Source organism: Phalacrocorax aristotelis, chromosome 7 (genome assembly GCF_949628215.1).
Source record: "Phalacrocorax aristotelis chromosome 7, bGulAri2.1, whole genome shotgun sequence".
Lineage (NCBI taxonomy): Eukaryota > Metazoa > Chordata > Aves > Suliformes > Phalacrocoracidae > Phalacrocorax > Phalacrocorax aristotelis.
Genome location: NC_134282.1, coordinates 35,213,546 through 35,238,643, shown reverse-complemented (window position 1 = coordinate 35,238,643; position 25,098 = coordinate 35,213,546). Strand labels below are relative to the sequence as shown.

Below are 25,098 nucleotides of genomic sequence, written 5' to 3'. Positions count from 1 at the left end.
CCATAATGATCAACCTCTTTCATAAAACGTTATGGGAGTCAGGAGGAGAAAGCAAATATGCAATATGCCTTTATTGTGAGGATTTATGTCCTTATTCTGGATAACATAGAAGTTTGCATGTGGACAAAGCCTTTTCTGAGGATTCATTTAATAGCTTCTCTGCTCCATTTGTTTGCTGATGTATTCTGTCTTCCTTTTGCAAGTTGCCTCTGCAGGTTGGTCAGTCATGAGCAGATAAGAGGGGATTTTTGCATACACTGTCAGAAGTAATTTTTCTCAGGTGACTGTTTAGACGTCAGTCTTCCTAATTATACTGTGTGCTCCACTTATCACAAAGGCTCCCCAGCAAATGTTTATAAAGAAGGCCTTCAAAAACCAGATTTACTCATACAGTAATATATTACTACCCTGTAATTCTCTTTTAATCTCTAATAATGTCTGTGGTCATCAGATCTGGAGTGAACTGAGAGAGGTCAATTTATTGGATTATCTCCCTGTGCAGGGCTTTTGTTTGCAGTGTGCTTTTGGACTCTTAGCTACAGATTATGACAAGCTAAGAGAAAAAAACAATTCTGTAATTTGCAGTCATTGCACATTTAAAATCCTATTTTAGATTTAGATAGAAGCCTTCCCTTGTAGCATTTTGTAAGATAAATGGGAACTTTGCAGGTTGATGAGAAGGCAGTGTGTGGAAATCCTGCATCTTCTCCTTAGATTTGAATCGCAGTTTGGTAGCGTTGCACTTTTTTCAGTTGCTCTGGTGAAACTTCACCACCTAATAGCCAGGATTGCTCACTCTCTTGCTTTTTATTAGGACGTTTTACTCCTTCAGGTCATGGAAATCTTTCAAGTCTGCTTGTTCTCACAGGAACTATCACTTCTTTCCTGTCTAGAATTAGAACTATAGACACTAAATTGCTTCATCCTACCCTTGAATACAAGGATTTAAGTGTGAAGGGTAATGGATTAACAGCCTTTTGATTTAGACCTTCCCCTGAGCTTGGGCCCAGCTGTACATCAGAAATTTCTGTGAGTAACCACAAGAAAAGGAATGCAGCAAGTTTGAACATGTTCCTCTTTGCTTTGTTTAGCAACATTTAATGGAGTTTTAACAACAATGCAAGTAAATTACAATAAGGTAGGGTAACACCTTTTACATAAGTCCACATTTAAACCATGTACATAACTGTGACAATCAAAGCCATTTATTTATGTGCTTTGGCATGGAATTGGGTTGCTAATCATCTGAATTGGTATAAAGTGTAAAATCTAAGTGCTAAAAATGAAGCTTGTTCCTGAAAGAGGTCAGAGGCCACATAATCTAAGATGGGCTTTCAAGGAAAGAATGCCTGGCTGTTTGAGAAGTGCCCAGTGGCTACATGGTACTCCACAGTAATTGTAATTGGGCTTTGCATGATTTTTATCTCTTTACGGTCTAGATTTAAAGATCAGATTGTGTTAAATTTTAGTGGTTTTCCAGACTGTGACACTGGTGTGTTGCAGAGAATGACAGACTGGTGTGTTGCAGAGAATTACAATCCTTGTGTATAGCAACTGATTAAGACTACTATGTATTTGGGTTCCCCAGGTATGTCCACGTTTTCTGCACTTAATTTTTATCCAATTTGAATGCAGTCCTTTGCCTGAGATTTTCAAGAGTTCAGACGCCCACCTGGAGCTGGATGTTGGAAGTACAAAACAAACAGCCATTCTGCTTTGTCACAAGCGTGTCAAGTTGTGACTCCATGAGTGCACAACAGTCAATCTGTGTGTACATACAGTGGACTTGCTGCCTCTGGATGCAGCCCTACTACTGAGCTTTCCCAGAAAGTTACTATTTCTTTTTTTTTTATTTCTCCACAAATTTTTATCTTTATTTTCACACTCCCTCCTGTGGGTCTTGCAAGGAAGCTGCCAGTCAGACTACACTGATATCTTAGGAGCAAGCTCTTCCCAGGAGTGTGCTCAGACCTACAGTGGCACCCTGGGACAGACTTGCAGTATGGATCACATCTATTTTAATTTATTCTTCCCTGCAGTGTTCCCTCTCAATACAACTGCTGACCTGTTGTGAGAATAACTGCTGTTGCACAGGTTTAGGGAAAGGGGAAGTTTAGGTTTAGGGGAAGTCTCTTAATTTTCCTGAAACTAGAGATGTAAATTTACTAGGGATGTTACAAGAGTTTTGGCAAACTTCTGCTGCAGCCTTTCGCATTACTGGCTGATGTGGCACCCACTCACATCACAAGATGTGGCTGCATAGCTGTGCAACTCCAACTGGGGCCATGCCAGCTCCTGAAGAACACTACTCAAAGACTGTTTTACTATTATTTATGATTTGTGTTGAAATAGCAGCGGGGGACTCAAACTTCACTGTCCTTAGCGGTGCCTGAATGTACCATAGAAAGACAATCACTGTCACAGTGACCTTCCAGTCTCCACTGACAACCTCAAGCCCTGGATGGTCTTGACTCTGACTTGCTTTCTCTGGCAAAGCTCCTGCCAAAATAATTTTGCTTTTGTGAATAATACTGGAAATGTTGAAGTAAGCCATAACAAAGGTATTTGCAGCTGGGCTGTGGGTAATAGAGAACTATCTGCATCCTTTAATGGTCATTTTGAGACATTTACATGTATAAGCTAAAAATGTACGTAAAGATTGATATAAGCTCTTTATATGGATAAAACCAAAGCCTGTATCTCCAAAATACTAACAGACTTTTCTCCTCAATAAAGTGAACAAAATATAAGCCAGAGTCAGTTTTAAAGCCAAGTCCTTTCAAAGAGATGTCAGCCAAAACAGGCATAGAAAGCATTAAAACAAATAAAGTCCAGCTGAATTTTCATAATACACTGGGGTAGGTCTTAATTATATTTTTCAGTGAGACCTGGCACTTACTTCAGCCAAACATCCCACCTCACAACCTGTTAGTGGTGAGCTCAAAACTGTCTGCCAGGGTAGCTGAACATGAAGTTTTTTGCAGTCAGTATTTTCTCATTCTTGTACCTGTTATTTCCTTCACATTTAACTGCTTGCTTTGATTTTAGCTGGCCAGACCTGAAACTACATACAGACACTCCAGGGTTTAAGTGGCTTTCTCAGACAGCTGCCACAATCACTGTCCTGCCTAAATGTCTTGATAATCTGTACTGCAATATTGCTGTGGTAGAATTGCCTTTTAAATGCAGAATTACAGAGCAATTTTAAAAATGCAGGCTTTCAGATGCATATCTGAAACTCTGTTTCAGTCCACGGTATAACATCATACAACACCAACCCTAAGTATCTGGAAAATTAAGGTACTCTGGGGTACTGAATCTGGTATAAGAAGTGGGATGATAATGGAAAATGATCTGTAGTAAGTCAGTGACTTTCAGATGTGTAGCGTTCAAACGTTTGTGAGATCTCATAGGTGTTCCGTCATGTGAAATGAGTTTGGTCTCCACTCCATTTTTCTCCATTATGTGCCCCCATTTCAGACCCTTATCATAGTTAACAGATTCCCTGGTTAAGGTCATAGTATCCTGAAAGCAGGTTGTGATTGACACTGCCCACATTACAGCTTGGGAGGGAAGGTTTTGGTATCCCAGCATGGTTTGTCAACATCTTGCAGCAGCATTATGTTTACAGGTTATAGGTGTACATCCTCCTGGTCTTCAGCATTGCTCCACTGACTTTGTTTGAACTGCTCTGATTTATACCTGCAAATATGAAAGAATACATTTTGAACGTGCCATCTGAATTCCACCCTCAGCATTTCCAGTTCAAAGTGCTGCAACTGTTTCTAAATATAACAATGGTACATTCCAAATTCTTTCTTATGTTTATTTACAAATGCATGGCAAGAAACTATAGAAAAAGGGAATTTCTGCATCATTTATCATTCTGACAAAATTCATTGTGCCTTGGGATAAAGGTCACTTACATTGCATTCCTCTTCCAAAATTACTCCTTTCTTTACTCTTGTCTGTCAAAAGACAGAGGAAAATGTATTTCTGCTGTAGAACTAGCTACTATAAAATAACATTTTAAAATGGTGTTAAATGTTTGCTGGTTCCAGCTCTTCTGATTGATTTCTATTTCTTTTCCAGACCTTTGGTGCTGATGATGTTGTGTGCACAAGAATTTATGTAAGAGAGTAAAAACATCAATTTACTTGTCATCTCGGATGAAGTGGAGAACTGTGAAAATCCCCAGTATAATGAGTATCTGTGTGTGCTGTTACTAATGCAGTGTTGTATGTGACCGTGTGTGTTATATCTGAACCCATATCCTCTGTTAAGTGTATTTTACTTTCATTGCAGACACTGTTCCTTCCCATTTTTATGCCATCATTTTTCATGTCTGCTTTGTATTTTGTAGTTGTTTCATCGATTATTAAACTTATTGGGCATAACTTATAGCCGTTTTGGGGTGTTTTTAATAGGAAACCCAGCAGTGCTTTGGTTAGGACTGAAACACTTTACCCTCTGTTGAAGTCAGTGTGGAGTTTCACCGCTGTTGGCTAGCACTGTGCTGTAAGGGAACACCTCCTAGGGCAACACAAAGCGCAGGAGAGCAAGTGAAGCACAAGGCCTTTTGCAGAGCTGCAGGCTGCTCTCTCAAACTCAGAGCTCTGCTTCTTTGCTTCTTTCTGTCCTGTCTCCTTGGGAGCGTTGTTGAGGAACAATTCCTGTATCCTGGGATTGCTGGGTCTGTGATGCAGCAGAAACAGACAAGGCAAGATCTTGACCCTCTTTCCTGCTGCGTCTCTGAAGAATGCCCAAACTTTCCCTGTTGAGTCACTCATTATCCAATTACAAAAGCCAGCTGTATCTACAGGACAAATAACATTGTGATCATGACTAATATTTATCGTCATCACACCCAAGCACCTCAGGCCTGATCGGAGAGCCAGCAGAATCTGACAGACTTTATTTGTTTGGGCCATAAAAAGTGGAGGAAAGCTGCTTTTCTCCTACTTTCTCACCTGTGACAGAGAGAACTTCCAATGGCTTCACTCCCCCTCAGTGTTACAGCTCTCACTGTCGGTGACTCAATATTTAATTCTTTGAACAACTAAGTATTTCATAAACCAAGGCCATTGTTCAAGAACAAAAGAAACACCAAATTTAATGTGTATATTCTAGCTCAGAGTTCTGGCCACAGCACTATCAAGTATTAGATTCAAGCTGAACAGACATTCCTCTAATGAACCAGAAACTCTTCTGTTCTTCAGCCTTGCAAATATCTGGAGATTGAGATTAGGAGCACTACTTATTTCAGTGCAATATCCAAGCTTATCTGACCAACTTTCAGCTTTGCAAGAACAATTTATCTGCTTCATGTCATCCAATCATAGAAGATTTTTAAGAGGTTCAGTGTTAGCAGAGTATATGCCCTGTTCACTGGACTGTGCTCAATATTAGGTCCAAATCCTGATCATTTTGGGACATCCATGGTAAACAAATTACTTTGTCTCTTCATCACTTGCATAGCTATGCAGAGGAATCCCCTTTGATAGGATTGTCAAACCACCATGGAGAAATCAGCCACCTGTCGTATACATTGCAGTGTGAGCTACAGCAGCACAACAGGAGAGAAACACACAATGTTTTCTGTCCCCTCTGCTCTGACAGGTCACTCTTTCTCTGCCATCAGCACTCAAGACACAATCTTGCAGTTGAAAAGGGGATCTTTTCCATCCACACTCTAACCTTAAGCCAAACTCTGTTATCAAGACCTTGGCTCAGTTGGTACCAATTAAATACACTGCATGTTAGCTCACATTCAAGCATGGTCTGAAATTAGTTCACTCTGGTTTGGATGCAGCTGAAGCTACCCCCCGGTAAGAATGAAACCATGAGGGGGAATGACAGTGATCTATCTTTATTTTCTATCTTCTTTTAAGATTCAAATTAAAATATTTGGGTGTTTTTTTTCCCAAACAAATTCCATTTCAGGAGTATCTGGACCTGCTTGTGTCCAAGCTGTGCCAAAAGGACCCCATAAAAAAGTGCCAGGCTGAGCTAGCTCAAAGCATCTCAGTGATGCAGACAAAACTGTGTCTTGCCACATCAAGGCTGAGCAGTAAATAGCACTGCATTGCAGGACATGCTAGCGCATGCCATATCCCTACAGCAAGAGGAGCCCACCAACACTGTAGAGTGCTTTGCCTCCACCTCCCAGAATGTGGGTGGTGGATGTGGGGGCTGGTACAAGCTGTGAGGCAAGTAGTAGAGCCAAAGCCAGTAGGTAGCAGGCCTGTTTTGCTATTCCAGAAAAATGTGACTCTTGGCAATTACCTTTTCAGCCTGTGTCTAAAGCAGCACTGATGCACAGTTTGCAAGGGTTCAGCAAGGTATTGGTATGAACCTCACATTGTCTAGAGCAAGTGAGTGCATTTAATGGAAGCAGTGATTTCTGTTTCATTTCTAGGAAGGCTCATGCTAAGCTGTTGTGCTGCTCAAGTAAATATCCTTCAGAAAACTTTTCCATCAACTTGAAAATACCAAAATCAGGTTTCCATCCAGTTGGCAGCTACCATCCAAGTAGTAAAGCATGAGCTGTGTAACTGGGTTGTAGAGCCTATGATTAAAAACAGGCTCCTGAGATATGAGCTACCCTGCATAACTGGGAACTTTCTTCTTCCAGGATTGAAACTGTTCCCCTAAGCTTCATTTGCAGTCTGGCATGACAGAAGTTCCTTTCTTTAGTAATTTCAGTGTGGAAGTTCACCACATGATTGACTTTCATGGAGTTACATTAGAATTACTGGTGCCTGGGTAAATTCATATGAACAGAGACTAGAACTGGTCCAGGGTGTTAGTTTTATGGCTCATTGTTGAAACAGTGCAAAGGCCAAATTGCATTTTGTGAGTCCTCCTGGATTCCAAAGCTCTTCAAATCTAGGCGCACAAGGATTTGGAATGATTTTACTGGACATAAGCCTTGCAGTTGTCTCCTTCCTTTCTTTTCTTTTCTGAGATTAAGCTCCTTTGGGAACATGGAAGTTGAACAATGCCAGGGTGGCCAACAGAGACAGTTTTACCCCCTTTTTGTGTAAAAAATCATGAATTCACCCCTCCACAGATGAGGTGATTGAAGCAGAGTTACTGTAGCAGGCATGTGAGTGTTAACCAGCTGCTTAGCAGAATAGGATCCTGAAAGCTTCAGGTGGCCACTCTCTGCACATAGGAGGGAGGGACTTTTATAGGCAAGGGTGCCAGGACAATGGAGCACCAAAGGTGGAGCATCAACAGGAGGTTTATTGATTACTTGATAGCATGTGGATATCTGAATACGGCCCCAGGGATTTTATGGATATTGCCTTCCAGATTCAAATCAAAGAGATGCTCTCTGCACCGCTAGGGCTTTTAATCAGGCCCGTGATGGAACAAACAGTAGAACCAGAGATAGAGCCTGGCTCACAGTTAGGTGTATCAGTCAGCAAGCAGAAACTTCCTTCCCCTCATGCTGCTGTGTTCTAATAAACACTTGTCACTTGACCTGGAAGCACTTAGTGGTTACAAGCATAGAAAGGTGACAAACATGGCTTGCAACTGTCTGGATGGCAGCTGATTGACCAGTGTGTGCATAACCACGCACTGCATGTCTGCTGTCCTGCAAGTCCCTGTGCCCAAGAAGCTAGACTTCCAAGGTCTGCCAGTGCTCAATGGTGAAGGCAAAACGACTTTCAGGTTTTGTTGCTATGAACTTTCTGACCGTATAAGTGAACGCATTAGGGAACTCTCCCCTGTGAGTTTATTACATACTACTATATGTCTGAGAGTATTTCTCCACACAAGGCCAGCAGAATACAGATAGATAAAAAGGTGAGAAGTCTTCCTCCCTGAAATCTAAAGGCTTTGTCCCACAGTTGCCTAAATAGTCCTGCTGGTTGAATGGCTACAGTACAAGTGAGTATTCAGTTGCCTAAACATAGGTGTCTACAGCTATTTTAGATGCCCTATGTATCCAAGAGATCTGCACAAAGCTGGCATATAACACAGGCTCTCCATGAGAGCTGTGTGTTTTTTTGGAGCGGCAACAGCAGACCAGGGACAAAACTGAGGGCATCACAACATAGATGGCTGTGATTACGCAGCTGACTCCCAACCTGCAGGCTTGGGACCACGCTGGGCACTGCATTGACCACACTGATAACTAACTGACAAGACAAAGAAAGGGTTATACATATATCTGCAGCAACTTGGCACATGTGTAACATTTCACAAAAGTAAAACTCCCCCACGAGTGGAACACTAGGATACAGCAGCCATGTTCTCTGCCCTAGGGCAAGAAGAGTTCATTTTAGGATTTTCCTTTGATTTTGCATACTTTGTTCTTATGCTGCTTTCATAAAACATTTATTGTTTTTCTTTTTCTCCAGGAAAAATAAACATCCTAACCAGTAAACAGATCAGACAGTGAAGTTGGATCCAGAATAATCTACTGTGGGAAACCCAAAATATGAAAAGAAATTTTAGCCAGAAATGTGATATTGCATTGAATTGTTCAGTTCACGTGTATCTGTACCACCAGGTACTATTGTGTGGGAACAGAGCTGTCCCACTGCATGTTGTATGAGTTAGTGTTAGTGCTGCTTTAGCTAAAGTGATCAGTTTTTGCAATTTGAGTACAAAGAGATCTATTTCTGCTGACAGGAAGCTCCAAATCCCACATGGCTGCAGAATCCAGAGTCTTTGAATCCTGTTAAAATATGTGCTGTCTGAATATTGCCATGTCAGAAGTGGAACAAATGAAGGTGTTCTCTTTGATATTACAGATGGATGGATGGATGGCTAAGGAGGGTGGTGCAAAAAATGCCATTACTAATAATGAAGGAATAGGTGGCAATACGTGTCATACTGCTTTCTGCTAATTTCTTCATTTTCAACATTCCCCACATTGCCTCCATTATGTGAGGCAATGTGAGGCCAGTTTCGATCAGAAGCAAAAAAACCCCAGGATTCTTGAAATTTTAGTTCACTCTTACTTGACTCTTGCTGTGCTTTGCTAAATCAGAGTGAAGTTCTGACCCCTGGGATTTTGTCTTGTATCTCTCATTCTGTTTCCATCTAAGGGCTTGCCAGTGATGGTTTGCTGACATGATCTGGGGCATGCACTCGGGTTTTTTGCCATGTTCTCAAAGCAAAGAGGAATCTGGTAGCTGATCTGTTTTAGAAGCTTGAGTATGATCTGCTGTTAGAATTTGCTGTATGTTCACACACTGCAACTAGAGAGGAAGGTGGTGAGGCTCGAAATGGTTTCTGCAGCAAGTAATACCACAGTCTTCTACTAGATACTGCCATCTCCCACACAAACCAGCTGCTCACTAGGAGAGGCGGTTCAGTTGCTCAGGCAGAAGGGAGGTGACAGTCTAGGTGACTGACTGAACTACAGACTTATTAAAAGCCCTGTAGATATGTATCTCAACATTAACCTTCACAAGATGTTCATGTGGAGCTGGTGGACTGATTTCATCATAGGTCTGATGAGTTCACAGAAAGTTTTCAAAGGGTTGACGCTTTTGTGTCTAAGTAGCTACCACTGCTGGGAGATAAAGGTGCAGTTGGAAATTAAGTGATCTTACAGAAACTGCAGATAGGAATAGCTATAGTGGGTCAGCACAAAGATCCTCTCTCCTCCAGTATCCAGTGCCTAAGACTCTTCCCTGAGACCCCTCTGAGCCTCCATATCCCTTTAGCAGGCTGAAAGACATACAGCTAATCTGCCCCCAAACCATGCCTTGGAAATAACTCTGTGTGCTTGTGTCCCATTCACTCCATTTCCTCACCTTTGTGATCCACATACACAAAAAAATGGCAGGACTTTTTTACCCCCATCAGACAGACCAAGGGAACTGTGACCTTTTTAAATGCATTGAGAATTTTTGGCATCTCAGGTTGGGCTGAGACAGACAGCATCACAGAAATAAACAGCAGCTTTGATGACCAAGGACTTAGGGTCTACCCACTGTGAATAAATTATAAGAAGTTTCCTATCCTTTTGTGTTTAGCTTCTATCCTGCCCTGTGACACAAACCCAGAAAATACACCCACAAGACGAGAGTTTATCTTAGCATCTCTGGAGAAAGATCAGTGATGTAAAACAATCTTGATGGAAAGCAGCGTTATCAGTGTTACTCAGAGAGGCCTTCTCAGCACTAATTTATTGTCCATGTCAATGCTGAGATTCTGATGCTATTAAGAGGTTGCTGATTGCTGAAGCTATTTCTTACCATTTCTCTTGCTGCAGTTGGGAGATTTAAAAAATATTCCATATGTGGAAGTTTATGTAAAATTGACACTGTGCCATAATGATGCATAGTGAGTCTGGAACATCTAAATAATGACATTAATTTGTATAGGATCCTCCATAGGGTGTGCCAGGACATCAGCAACAACTGCAGTGAAAAGTCTGTGTCTGAAGTAAGCACCTAATAACTCCATTTGCAGGAGTTTTTAACACTGAGCATATGCAGTCTGTGGCCAGGCTAGAGACTGAGAACATATTGCAGTTATTAGAGAGCTTGAAGTCCAAGTTCCTTTTAAGACACGTCACCAGCAATTTAATCAAAAGTATTTTAGTGAAGTAAATTGGAATCATCTGGACCTGACTGGCATCATGTTCTCTCAAGTGTGATTTATTTCCTAATTCCTTTAATGAACATGATATCAATACTTTTTGATGAACATGAAGAACAAACAGTAAGGATCTGTAATGCTTTCCATTAGCACAGGTTATACAGAAATGCTCCGGTTGTTGGCTTTGTTGCAGCAACAGAGAGAATCTCCAAAACAGGTCAGAGGGCAGCTATGGGAATGGTCAGAATGCTGTAAAGGGACCATTTTCAGGGACAGAGCTTTCTTCGTTGCTATTGTTTAAATAAGAGGAGAATTAAGTAAGTCACTGATCGCTAACATTCATCCTGCTGGAAAAATATCTAAGAAGATACTCCAGGACTTGGAGTGGGGGACATCTTGCATTGTTTCTCCTAACCCCATAGCCAGGGTCCCAAGCAGGATGGACACAAAATTACATTTTCAAGAAAGGGAAGAAGGAGGCAATAAAGGTGTAGTGTGTTTGTGTGTGTGTGAAATAGCCATCATGTCAGAGTACATAGTTTTCACACAGCTCTAGTAGTCATAGCTAAAGATGAACACAGTACCCTCTTGTCTTTCTTTCAGTTACTAGAAAGTGACCAATTTTGTTCAAAAGTTATTCACTGCTATCTGACTGAAAGACACACAGATGGCATGACTGCACAGACCTCACTCCAATCTTGGGAAACCAGGCTAAAATACAATAAGAGATGTACAGCTGGCACAGTATTAGTGACAGAAGGGAATACTATACACTCCTGCAGGTAGGGTGAACAGTGCAATGAAATGTACCATTCCATTACTTTCCCAAAGCTTTTTGATTTTACTCTGTGGATCAACACTGTGGCACACAATATTTTCCATACAAAACTCAAATAGCTCTTTCCCCTCTCACCACAGATGTTATTCTGTGTTATGTCAGTGGGAAACACTCTGCGCTGTAGTTAAAAGTTAAAAAATCTCAAGTATAATACTTGGAACCAGAGAAGGATCTCAGAATAAAGCCCTGAATCTGTTCCATGGTAGGGAGGAGGAGAGAGGGGGAATTTATAACTTTTTCTACCTTTTCTTCTTGATTTTGGCTGAGAAACAGAACTTAAGGAAGAGTTTTAATATTCTGCCATAATTAAAAGCCTGGGAAGAGATTCTTTGTACACTTTTTTAACTGACATACATTTGAACAAATTGCTGTATGGTTCCCTAAACTGTTTGATGTTTGTTCTTGCTAGGGCAAATTGTGGTTACATCTAGTTTTCATCCTGATATCCTGTGAAAGAGTAAGTTGCTCTCTACTAAGTTTAAACAATCGCATGTGCTAAATACTTGTAGTAAGTGCAGTGGCCTGTTAAATTAAGCTTGAATTTATTCAGGATATGTTAATTTTATGAATGCTTTTGAATAAGTAATTATCATTTTGCCTGAAGCCTGTAAATTGGATGCTGCAATAATTAGGGTGCCCATTAGCCAGATTTTATCATCTAATAACACAAAGCAAATACAGAAGGAAATTGCTGGGTGAGGAGAAAAAGTTGGCAACTTGAAGAAGCAGATACAGGGATAAGAATTTAAAAGACATGTCTGTATAAGCAAGCCAGGAGTTAAGTAAGTGTTTGGAGCTGATTCGACAGTGACATGGTTACGGAGTTCCTCTCACAGAGAGCAGCCATCCCAGCTGGGTGACTTGAGGCAGAAGCAGGTGACAGCCCATCGCGATGGTGGGGGGCAGCCACTCTTTGTGTTGAGTAGAGCATAAGAATCTAATGGCAGCCTACTATTGTGCATCTGGTAAAGAAAACAGTTCACATAAGCCGGTCATAAATAGATGAGATCAGTCTCAAGAAAATGATAAGAACCTACAAACATCCTGGTGGTCACTGGCTGGGAGTGGCATGAATCTACCTCTCAGTTACCCAGTCCTGGGAGGTGTATAATCATTCTGTTATACTGCAATCTGGGCAGCAATTTTTAGCTCATTCCTATGAAACTGCATTATTGCCTTGCAAGGATTTTACTAACATAGTTACCCACACACATGTAAAGGTGCTTTTTAAACTCTTCTCTCTATAGTTGGGGCTTATGTAGAGTCCACTGAGTCTCTGCACTGTCCAGAGTTTAGTATTGCTGCACAGAAGATTGAATTAACTAGCTGGCTTTGGAGGCTTATCCATGGAAATAAAATGTGAGAAGACCTATGCCCCACACAAATGTTAGACATCATGGAGCAACAGAGTAGGGAATGCTATACACAGAGCCACTGCCAATCAGCAGACTGAAACAACTTGCCTTTGGTCAAGGAAGCAGCTCTTGCTCCTCCTCTGCCCCTTATTAGCCAGAGTCAGGATGTGCCTTTCTGGGTGAGTCTAAGAATACGGCACAGGCATGTAGGAAATCACAGGAAGGCGGATGGTCAGGGACTGCAGCCATGATGTACTAAAATTGAAGATGCTTGCGTAAGACACACTTTTAGCCCTTGAAAATAGATGCAAGACTGTCTTTATATTTAAGGATGTCCTACATAGCTCTTTCACTCCACCTAGTTAAGGCCTCAGTCCTGCAATCAGTACGTTGAACGCTGCTCACTTGAAAGCGGTACGGTTACTTGCTCAAAGGCTGCTTAGCATGTGTTGTCCATGTGCACACACACTTCTGCACTGGGAGATCTTGGTGGAAGGCTGTTGAGGTAAACTACTGGTGTGGGCATAAGGAATTTATTTTAAGGTTCATTTGTAAAATGTCAGCTGCTTTCCTGACTATAAAAATAGCAACAGTGCCCTTTGTATATATGACTTTAAGAGCATAATTTGCCTCATATTAGTATGATAACTACTGTCTTCTCGTGCTTAGCATTGCAAGAATAGTGAAAAGGCGTTCAGCCTGCATGAAGCCTGCACCAGAGATATTGTATTCTCCATAACACATGGTAGTGTCTTCTACTGTTTCTGGAAATCTTTGTAGTTTGAATGCATTTTTCAGTTGTCTGATCATCTGTGTGCATGATAAACTGGGCACTTTTGACTATTGTTTTATAACTGTGGCTATGAAAATTAAACGCCCTTTTATTTTATTTGGGCAACAAAGTGATTTATGAAAAGACACATCCATTTCCCTGCTGGGATGTTCATGTGTGCTTTAACCCCCAGAGCCTGTGGGCTGAGACTGTGCCTTTGCCATAGTTATTCACCATTTATATTACTGGAGTGCACAAGAGGACTGAGCCCCTCTACTGCACCACACTCTACTGTGCTAGGTGCTGTACAAAGACAGTTTGAGGATCTCCCAAGCTTCAGTATCTGTAAATGCCCTGGAGCAATAGTCCTGGGGACAGAGAGGCACACTCCTTTCCCCATGGGGTCCAAGTGGTCCACATGCAAGTTGTCATCTCTTGTATTTCAGTGGTGAGCTGGAGGGCCAGGAGGAGAATTACAGCAGCACAGAAAAGGAATTGTTCACATAGCCTTGCTTCAGTGCCTCACCTCTCAGCCCTCTCCACAGCAAGGCCTTCCTCCAGAGCCACACCATTTTCACTTCACTGGGTTCTTGGCTCAGTCTGGGCCGGGAAACACTGCCCCATCTGTTGGGGTGTGTGTGCATGTATGAGGACTAACCTCACTTGTGTGAAATGAAGCTGTGCTCATCTTTGATCTGGAGTTACAGCTGAGTGCATCCAGCTTGGCTTGGGCAGCCATGATAGCTGGCTGAGCCCACCTGGCTTCATCTGGTGATGGGTAAATGACTGAAAGGATGAAAACAGGGCTTTTTAATTGCCAAGTGACCTGAATCAATAGGGAACTCTGCATGCTACTGCATGTGGTCTCCATGGACCCCATATGAAAGATGAAGGCAGCTGTGACCTCGCTTCACCGCCCCTGCCTCAATCAATAGCTACCAGCTTTTAAAGTCCCAAAAGGTGTGATTAAGCCTCTGCTGCATGAAGTTAGCATTTCCTAGCACACAGCCCATTGTCCTGAGTGAAAGGGCCTAAAAGCCCTATTCTGTGAGGGTTAATGACCAGATGTCCCTGGAAGGAAGCCCATCAGCCCTGGCCCTCAGTGCCAGGCATTACTGCAGCTGATTTCATTCCCCTTTGCATCCGTGTCTTAGCCTCAGTGGGCAGCACAGACCACTCTACTTGAATAACAAGTATATGTGTGCAGGAATAATCCCAGTGATGTCCTGGGAGAGAACTGGAAAGAGAGTTGTGTTATTCATTACTGTTGCATGGAGGATGCTCTTAGTCTAGGAGAGGAAGCACCAGAGGGATGCAAACTCAAACCCTGCCATAGCTGGGAGTACAAATAGTGCATGTTTCAAGTCCATATACCCAGCACTTTCTGTGGAGCAGCTCCTCTAATGGCATAAGTGTTTGCATAAATGTGATAGTATCAGCAAGGCTTAAATCAGACTGTCCCCTTGTAATAGCAAGGCTTTAATAACAAATGAACAGGACAATTGCATTGTCTGTGTGAAAACAGTAAGGACAGGTTTATGCTTTGCAACAGCAGATGCTTCAGCGCCTTTAACAGGAAGGAAACGGACAGTACAGTTTGGAGAAATAAATGAAAAAAGCAGAAGTTGTCTCATATATGATGTATGTAAGCTGCACATTTAGCAGTGCTAATAGTGATACATCATTCTCTAAGGGCCATTTCAATGTCACAATTTTCATGCACAACTCCAACAGTACATACATCAACTTAAAAGGGTTCTTTGAGCCGCTGGCTTTCTTGCATTTTTCTTTTGCTCTGTCTCATTATTGACCCCAGAGCTCAAGAGGCTATGAGGATGTCTCACTCCAAGGAAACCGCTAATACTGGTATCTTGCTCTCCACAGGGTGTATAATTGACTGTATGTTACTCCACTCAGGCAGCACAATTGGATAGGGAATTTGGTTAGCACAGTATAACCAGGGTATGTGGAAATTACTGGGGTGTCATTATTGGTCTTATGACATGTTTTTGCAGTTATTAATTAAGGCTTTTGTTTTCCTTTGTGTGTTAAAATTTTGAAAAACTTTGAACAGTATTTATAAATCTCTAGTCCCTATAGCCAGCAGCAGCTTTGCTTTTGGAGAAAGAAAAGCCCTATAAGTCTTCTTCCCATAGGCTGTGCCTTGCAGGTGAGTCTGTGTGTAAGGACAGGTCATTAAGAATTTGCTGCTCAGGGAGGAAGGCAAAAACAAGCTTATGCATGCACAGAGTATGGAGCACAGATGAATCCAGTCATGATTCAGTTTGAGTGCGAGATTAGTTTCCTTTGAAATGCCAGCAGAAAGCATTTGCTCACAATCTAGGTCACAGCAACAAAGGCTATGGGAGGGATTGACTGAAGGCAAAAGGAGTGAAATTGAAGTTACCTACGTTCAACAGCTGTCTAAGTCTAAGCCAGATGTCTGCAATGCTAAATATTCTGTGGGAACAGAGGTCTGTACCCATGTGGACCCTGTAGTGGGAAGAAACTGAATTGTACATTTATGTAAGTCCACACAATGACCTCATAACTGTGCTATTGCTAAAAATCTCTGCTTCTCTTCATGCTAAAAGTATGCTGAACACTCATTTTCACAGCTAGCTCATACTATGTTTTTTTTCCTTACTGCTTCACTTCCTCCCCCTGAATAAAATAATTGTTCTTTGAGGTCAGTATTGTGAATCAAACATTGATACAGATTAAGATGACCAGCAGATGATGGGAAACAGAAAATCCAGCTAGGCTCATTCAGCATAAACAAGTATTTTGAGGTGCATTGCTCAGGCAGTGATTAGTTTGCCAGCTGTAGGCAGAGCTAGAGAGGAAATTAAAAAGCTGGAGTGTGCTGAAAACTGCAGGGAAAGAAACTACATCAAGGTACACTGATTCATAATGCAGCAGGGAAAGAGTGGGGTTTAGACTAGAATCTGCTGGGTCTAAAGATTTTTGCCTCCTTGAGAGCCAGTCCATCTGTGAGATGCTTTCTATACTGTCACACCAGCAGTGGAGCAGAAACTCAGAAACTTTTTTTTTTAACAGGCAGGAGGAGTGGGGAATGCCCTACATAAAAACCAAGCTCTTGTAAGAGGAAAATATTGCATGTACCTTTTCAAAATCCTTCAGAATGCAGCTGCAGATAATGAAGACAAATGATTCCTTCAAAATGCCGATAAGGATAATAATGGAAACCAGCTATGCCTAGAATTCACCTCAGCTTTAGATTCTGGCGGCAACAAAGATAATAGTACAGTGGAGCCTAGTAATGCAGTAGGAGGGAGAAACAGACAAAAGCTAGAAAGCTAAAATCTCAGAGTGATGTGTACAAAAGAGTCTGAGGCAGGAAATCATCACTGAGATAATGAAAATATGAGCAATACATGCTGAATACTGTAAGTACATTATGGCCTTGCTACCTTTACTTGCAGATTGTACAAGCAGCATCTCTAGTGTCCTTTACAAAATGAGATATCTCAGCAAACAGCATTTAGCAGAAAATAGTCAGAATGCTTTCAGAAATACAGTTCTTTTTGTCAAGAAACATCAAACAGTCAGGCCCCGAACCTCTCCTGTCAGTGATGGAACATTAATCAGAAAAATTCAGTAGGTTTTGGGTAGGATTTCTACTGACAAAGCAGCCACTTATAGAAAACATCCCAGTAATTTTAGCACTCAACACTATTACAAGAGACATGGGAAAGCTAGTTCCAAGTACCTCTTCCTATTTTAGATGATGCCATGAGCTTCAGTCTGATGATATGGAAGATGCCTGCTTATGGTAAGAGTTTTTTGGGAGCCTGGAGATTTTCCTAATCCCTGGAAATGATGAAAAGATCTGAGAGAAAGAAATCTAAACTATATGCATTTCTAAAACAGAATACTAGTCACCTTATCACTTCACACCTAATGCTATCTAATAATGTGGCAAGGCTGGAGTACCCTTTTGTGTCACTTCCTCTGATTTTTAAGAAAACTTGGGACATAAATAAAATAAAACAGAATAGAAAAAACATATTTTGAGCTGGAATTTCTGGAGAGGGAACTGAGCAGATTCAAAGATGGTACAAAACAGATGGGGAAGTAGAAAGCCTCATTCATTTCTGTCAAACTCATCACAGGATTCCTGGATGATAACGCAGGCATTGCCCGAGCCCTCGTGAACCCTGAGCAACAGGGTAGGCCTGTTCTATGTACAACAAAATATGAAGTTGTCACTAAGGTCTGTTGAGATCAAGGCTGTAAGTGTAAGGGACACGCACACCATTGGAATAGCTGTACTTACAGATCAGTGCTGAAAGGATAGCTGGCAGCCTATATTAATAAGGTTTAATCTGTTATCCAAGGAGACCACACATATATCATGGGAGTCTGTGACCTCCCAGAGGGAGACTGACTACTAACTTCACTAGGAAGGTTTAGAAATGATCTTGTAGCCCTTCAAGGCCTCTCCTATACCTATTTATCATCTCATATGCTTTTGAGAACCTATCTCACACCTGCCCTTGAAACCTCAGCCTGCTCCTTTTTCAACTTGCCCTGGTAGCTCTCCTAGACTTTCACACATTTGTAAAAATCCTCAGAGCCACAATATTGTCCCTCCTCAGAAAACCCACCTGTGTCAAGGAGTCTTGGACACACAGGACAGTGATGTGGTAGAAGAAGGGCTGTGCCACTGCTCCTGATGGTCACCGGTACTCTGGGCTTCCCCAGCCATCTGTCATCTCTCAGATGCTAAAGCTATTGCAGCAGGAGCAGTCTTTGTTACACATGCCGGCTCCATATTACAGTGGGGCTTCTGATTGGAGGCAGCAGAATATTACTTCTAAATAGAAAAATACTGCTACTAAGAGAACAAAGACTTCAACTGAGATTAACATTTTATTGCCTGGGCGGTAGGTATCAAAGGGCTTCATGGCTCTTCTGGAGGCACTTCAGTCCAGTTGGATTAAAATCAGCACAGCTGTTCCCCAACTGGTTTTAAAAATGCTTCCAGTAAATGCTACTTCCTGCTGCTGCTGTCCTTCTTCTGGAAGCTGCACCATCCTGCTCAGCTTAGCTCAGAGACTTGCTCTTCCACTTCTTCCTTTTCCCCTGTGTGTTTGTTTTAAGCCTAGCAGTCTCCATCCCTGAATCCTATCTGCTCTTCCCAGCAACAACCTTCAGCACAAAATTGATGGGTAGAAGATGGTGGGGTGTTTCCAGTAAGCAAATTAAATTGCTCTGCTCTCCCCTCTATGCTGGGCTTATGCACCAGGAGTGTATAACTGCGTCTTCCTGGACTGATGGGACAAGATGAGCTCTGCCATAGCCAGCTGACTCCTCATCTGCCTTGCGGCTGCTCAGCAGAAGCAGTAGGGCAGGTATTCCCTTGTACAGGCCATGTGGAAGAGAAACTTTCAGATGGTGAGGACTGCACAAACAGCAATAACAATATTTTCTGCCTCTGCTGTGGCTGATGGGGTGCAGAAACCTTTGGTAGCAATGCAGGCATGAAGAGGGGCTGGAAGACTCAGGCCTCTAACTGCACAATGGAGTGTGTACATTTAAAAGAGTTGAGGGTGCCCGTGCTGAAGAAGCCAGGACAGCAGGATCAGAGCAGCTCCTCTTCTGCTAAAGAGCTGCAAATGTGTGACTCTGGTGGGAAGCTGAAAAGCAGAGTGACAGAAGTAGGGTTCAGAGTTTGTCTAAGTTCCTTTGATTGCTCTTCAATACACTGCATCAAATAAGACTCTTGCTGTGCTCTAGCCTAGATTTCACTCTATCCCTAGGATGCAGATGCCATCTGCAGGAGCCACTCGATCCAGCCTCCAGCAAGCTACAGTAGCTGTAAAGGGAAGATTTAATTCTAGTAGTCAAAGAGGTGTCAGAAAAGAGGCTCTGCCTGCATACCTGCCTGCACCCTGAGAAGGAAGCACAACCCTTTTTTGTGGAAAGAGCTGCAACACAGGTGGCATCAAAACTGCCTCTCTCAGCTAGGGTCCAGGGGCAGGGGAGGCTGGCACCCCACCTATTTTAGATTGTAGAATAAAGGTCTCTCCCTGCAGAGCTGGGGGCTTCCCACCTCCAGCAAAAGTGTGTCTGACAGTATTTAGACAGAAAGACTGGAGTAATCTGCTCCCACAGCTGACCTCTTCCCCAATATGCCTCTTGGGTTCTCCTAAATACACAGGTCTGCGGGACTCTGACCAAGTCCTGAGTTGAGGACCATTTTGTAAGACAGAAGAAATAGTGTTCTAATCTCAGACTGTTACCAGTTTCTAAGAAGGATGGGTATGGTTTTGAATGGTCATTAGCTTAATTAGTTGGGTTTTATCCTGCTAAAAGCATCATTCAGTGCAATATATTAAGAAGTCTTGAGCACATCCCCAACATCTCTCTGTGTCCTTTGGGTCACAGTGCCGGTAACAAAATATCAAGACTGAGCTGAAAACAGAACTTGCTGTGAGCGAGGTCCCAACCAACCAGAAAGCAAACTGTAGGAAGTGGCTTGTCCTGCTGTGGAGTTTTCCACGGATGATGAAAGATTGTCAGGTGTGGATAAGCTGTCATCATATTAGAAGCATTTAATAGCAATCAGCAGTTAAAAAGAGCTTTAATACCATCCATATTTCCCTTGCGCACTAAGGAATTGCAGTGCCTTCTGCTGAAGGGTGTAACTTTATGATCATTCTTGCCAACTGTTTCACTAAATCCCCCAAATTTCTTTCTTGCGGAGGTATGGAATGTGTTCCCTGCTGCTGTCCCTCTCTGAAGGGATGGAGCTCTGGGCTCTCTGCAGCTGGGATGTGCCCAACAGTGGTGCCCAGCACTCAGCCCTCCTCACTTTCTTCCCTTCAGATGTGAGAAATGCACATAGGGGTACTTGCCAAATCAAGCATTCTCTCCTGGTGAGCGAGGAGAGCAAGCAATTTGACTCTCCAGAGCATGTGTGAGCAGATCATGTGTGAGCAGATGGCAGGTGAACTCTACCTTCCTGAGAGGGAAAACACTTGTTCCTGGAGGTTTAGGGGTGAGAGCTCACCCAGCAGTGCTTGCAAAAAATCCTGAGGTAAGAAAGTTGAACTGTTCCTCCCCCCTCAGCTTCCAGCAGTGTGTAGGAAAGAATGCAACAGATGCCATCCATTTAAAACAAGCATGTCAGTAGTAGCCACAGCCTGAACCAAAACAGATGTAATCTCTCTGGCTGTTATGCCTGATATTTCAGATTGCCAGAAGTGCTGGACAGGGTAGCTTGAGGTTCCCCAGTCACTTGTTGTACTTCCTGAAATGAAGACCTCATGCTCACAACTCAGAATCCAGTTAACCTCCCATCAGCACAAAACAGACCTTCTTCCTGACATCTCTGGGAAAAGACTTTGCATACACTTAGACTTTGCTGAGTAACTAGAAAAGGCAATTCTTCAAGCTCCCTAATGATACAGGAAGACCAATGGTACTGCAACCTGAAAATAGGTGCCTGTTTTCAGAACAGTAAAAGTTTGCCATCCTATTCTTTTATTATATGATCTATTTGGAACTAAGCATGTTTACTGAATTACCCTTTTGGTACTAATAAACTCTTCACAGGAAGTGTGTTCTCCCAAACAGTTTGTGCAGGATCCCATGTAGCAGCACTTCTCTCACAAGTAAAAATCATCTTAAGCACCTCTTTTTCTTCATCTGGAGAAGTAAAATGTACCGAGCCCTAGAAATAAGTTTTGAAAAGCAGCTTCCATGGTACTTGAGCCTCTCCTTATACCCAACCTGAAATTTAGAACAGTTTATGTGCTATCTCTAGATACTTACAAGACAGCATTATCACCTGATTTACTGAGAATCTGCTGAATGCTTGGGAGGAACTTTTAGAGGGGTTTTAGCGTTCTGTACATCTGTCTAAATGGCAGCTTTTGTAAGAGATTAAAACAGACTTTCTGACTTCTTGAATGCTAGCATTTTAGAGGAAAAATTATCACAGCAACTTACATTGCTATCAGTGAATCAAGTAATAAACATCAGTGTAAGGTAAGTAATATTCCAGGGGATAAGAAATCTAGGGAGTGTTATTTCCCAGTGGAACCCTAGCATGGGTAAGGAACTTCACTTTCAGTGTCTTTTGTGACACTGACTCTTACAGGACAGGCCCCTTGCCATACAGCCAGTGTTAGGAATAAATGCATTCTCCTCTGGCAGTTATTAATCTACTTATTTTGATATTAGGGATTTTGTATAGTGATTCTAAGCAATATGCAATCAAAAGTGAAGCTTAAATCCATATTCTTGAAGATTACTTGGTGGCACTGAGGATACCGTATTACAAAACAGAACCTACAAAAGCAGAGGTTGTATCTCAAACCATGTGGTATCAAAACTAAATACTGAGAAATGTTCTTAATGAAATATCCAACCTGCCATGTTCTTAGTCTACAGATCACCTAGTATCTGTGGCTTTACTGTTGTGGCAAAAGACATAGGGGAACGTGAATATTTGAATTTTTTTCTTATAAATTGTCCAACATGAATTTTACAAACCCTTTTTTCAGTTTGTTACCAAAAATATGCCAATGTTAAAACATCTTTGTGATCTTTTTAGTTAGCTGCCCCAACTAGCTCCAATTTTGACATAGTCTATGCATAGATTACTATGTGTCTTACCCACTTATGCAGATCTTAGACTTGATTGGACTGACCTAAATTTCTTAAGTAAATATTCTACAGAGGTTTCCCAAGTTCTCATTCTTAATCTCCTAAACTCACTCATGTGGAAAAAAAAAGGCAGTTGCTCTGTTATGTTCTTCACCTATAGCTAGGTATGAAAATTAAGTTTTACTCTCCTCCTCTAAAGATCTCTCCACTGTCTTAGGAGAACTGTGTAGGATTTACTGCGTTTGAGCTCTAAATACAATAGTCATATGGAAGTCTGTGTGTAGCCAGGATCAGAAGTGATTTGATTAAAAGGCCTGTATTTCAAACTGTTGGACCAACCTGCTTCTCCTGGAGAGGAATGTATGGTGTGGGTGCTGTCTGGTTGTTCCTGCTATTGTCTTTCATCCATCTTTACAGAAAAAAAGGGAAGAAGACAAAAGAAAGGCACAACTAGAGAAGTGTCTTGCATTACATTGGATTTTCTCTTCTGTCATGGTGTGGTCTCTGTTTTGTATGATACTGCAGTGAAACACAGACCTGAGAGTATTTTTTAGCTCAGCTTTTTCCACAACAAAACTCCTTTCTCTGTTTGAAGGCTGAAATATGGTGAACAACAATACTGAAATTCTCTCTGTGGAGTGACTGCCTTTTGCAGAAGTAGCACAAAATAATTCCTTCTATTTGTGTTCTCTTATTCGCTAGGACACTGTCATTTAGCCTGCTTCTGTCAGCTCTAATTACAAACCAGCAATACCCATCCCCATTTTTCTTCTCAATAAGCTCTGCCTTGAATTTGACTTATTTCAGGATGTTGGACTCCAGCTGGGAAATGGAGAAAACATTCTGGAAACTGCAAAAACATCTTTCTTCCCAGACTGTTACACACTACCTTAAAGGACTCCATGATTCTAAAAGAATCCCACACAAAAAATATAGCATGCAGAACTGTTGAGCAGCCCAGGTGCTAGTAAGCAAAAAGAAAGAAAGTTTTCTGTATAAATTAACATTAAAAGCCAAATATCAAGTGGCCAAACACTGTGTTAAAACCAAATATATATGGGATTTGTTTTCCAAAAATTGGTCTGATATGTAAGAAGGGCACAAACCCCCAAACATTTGGTGCTAAAGGATTTAGCATGTGAACAAGAAATACTCTGTACTCCCTAAAATTCCTTTCCCTGGATGTACCTGACCCACCAAAGCCAGCCTTCAGCCAACAGTGGAAGATAACCAGAAGTCACTTTGTCACTGGCATCCTGTGGGCTCAGCCCTGTGAGGCTAGAGGTGTTTTTCACACAGGAAAACAAATAGGTCAGTGATGGTGAAGAATGTCTCTGGAGGTTCATCTTATGTGAACTTGTCAAGAGACAAAGCTGCCATCGTTTGTCTGCCAACACTTCATCTGCTTGTCACTGCACCTCCCAGCACTGACCCCAGAAACTCCTGACAAAGTCCTCTGGGAACGAACACGTGGCCAGCACGTGTGAGGCAGCTGCCTGCGCTGTGGAGCAGAGGGTAAAACTGCCCTTTGCACTGTGATACGAGGCTGCAGCCCTCACTACTCCTCCGAGCTTTGTAATGAAAAATGACTGCACTGATCGAATCAGGGTAAAAGCTCTAAACAGGATGCCACACATAAATAATCTCTTCAAAGAAACAGACAGCTTTTGGCATCCTGAAAAAGCTTTAGACAACTGAATTGGGGGAGCTCCTCTACAGACATCTCAGCCACATCCTCCACCACCTTCCTTCCCACCAAAATAGTTCCTCTGCCTGCGGTGTCTCAAAGATATGCCAGACATCATGCAATCCAAAACAGGTAAAAAGACGCCAGAATTGTGGCTGCTCGTACAGTTTGGGGTACAACCTTTGCAATCAGTGTGTCAAGTCATTCCGTCACAGTTCAGGAAAGCAAAGGCAGTTTAGGTCAAAAGATTCAGGCAAGTGGGAAAATAGATCAATTAGAGGCCAAGTCACAGACATCTTTTTGGTAGTCATCTTTGCTGCCTGAGCCTGGCGATGAGCTTGGGCTGCATTACTGTCTAAACCCTAGATATTATCTATATTTTATTAGCCTGGAGAAACTAGTATTGCTTGACATGGTCACCGCTGTGTGACTTTGTGTACTGCCACTGTTGCACTGAAGATCAAGACAAAATTAAATTCAACCATCCAGCTAAGAAAAAAGATCATCATTTGAAAGGAAAAAGGGAAGAAGAATATGAGAAGAAAAAAACCTCCCGAAGAAATCTACCATCGGAGAGTAAGACCAGAGGGAGTTTAAGCCCGGCTGTCTGACAGAATGCTGACAGCACGTCTTTCCCCGCTTTCCAGCGTGGGCTGTGATGACGTTAATGCCCTGCATCAGGAACCAGCTCAGGGGGGTTTAATGCCCTGTCCTGGAAGAAGTTTGCTGGTCGTTATTTCCGTAAAGGCCACCCCTTACCAACCCAGCAGCAGGAGTCGAGAACATCGGGAATTACAACGAACAGCCACTTTACGCAGCTCAAACCTCGTCACGTGGGGCCGCACGTGGCCGGGACGGCGGCCAATAGGCGGTGCCCGCGGGCACGCTCGCGCGGAGGGGTCGCAGGCGCTCCTTGGCTCGGACGGGTTCGCGGCTCCGCCTCCGCCACCGCCACCCCTGTCATCGGCCTGGCGAGTATCGCGAGAGCTGAACGGCTCCCCTCACCCGGCTACTTCCGCCCTCTCCGCTAAGCCTCGCGCGAGAGCGTCTCCTTTTCTCCGCCGGAGCCGCTGCGGGGTGGGGCCCCAACTCTCGCGAGATTGCGCCTAGCGCCCTCCTCCGTGGGCGCAATCTCGCGAGAATTGGGGCCCGCCCCACCCGGGCCATCTCCCCCCGGCCCCCTGCTCCCTTCCCGCAGCGTTAATATGGTCGCCAGCCATGGACCCTCTCAGGCCAG

General features: G+C 42.6%; 2 protein-coding genes and 1 long non-coding RNA gene across 3 annotated transcripts in view; 2 read left to right on the top strand and 1 right to left on the bottom strand.

Moving 5' to 3' along the window:
- CRABP1 (cellular retinoic acid binding protein 1) overlaps positions 1-4,395 on the top strand; it is a 13,813-nt gene extending 9,418 nt beyond the window's left edge. Inside the window, exon 4 of the mRNA XM_075099986.1 lies at positions 4,093-4,395. Within this exon, the coding sequence (XP_074956087.1) occupies positions 4,093-4,143 (51 nt within the window). The 3' untranslated portion in view covers positions 4,144-4,395. The remainder of the gene's footprint in view (positions 1-4,092) is intronic.
- Positions 1,090-24,890, bottom strand: LOC142060206 (uncharacterized). The gene is made up of 3 exons (XR_012661654.1): positions 24,687-24,890; positions 4,468-4,695; positions 1,090-3,702 (listed from the first exon to the last, which is right to left on the bottom strand). It is a non-coding gene; the product is annotated as an uncharacterized LOC142060206 (long non-coding RNA).
- Positions 24,735-25,098, top strand: part of IREB2 (iron responsive element binding protein 2) — a 29,294-nt gene continuing 28,930 nt past the window's right edge. Inside the window, exon 1 of the mRNA XM_075099984.1 lies at positions 24,735-25,098. Coding sequence (XP_074956085.1) covers positions 25,080-25,098 — 19 coding nt within the window. The 5' untranslated portion in view covers positions 24,735-25,079.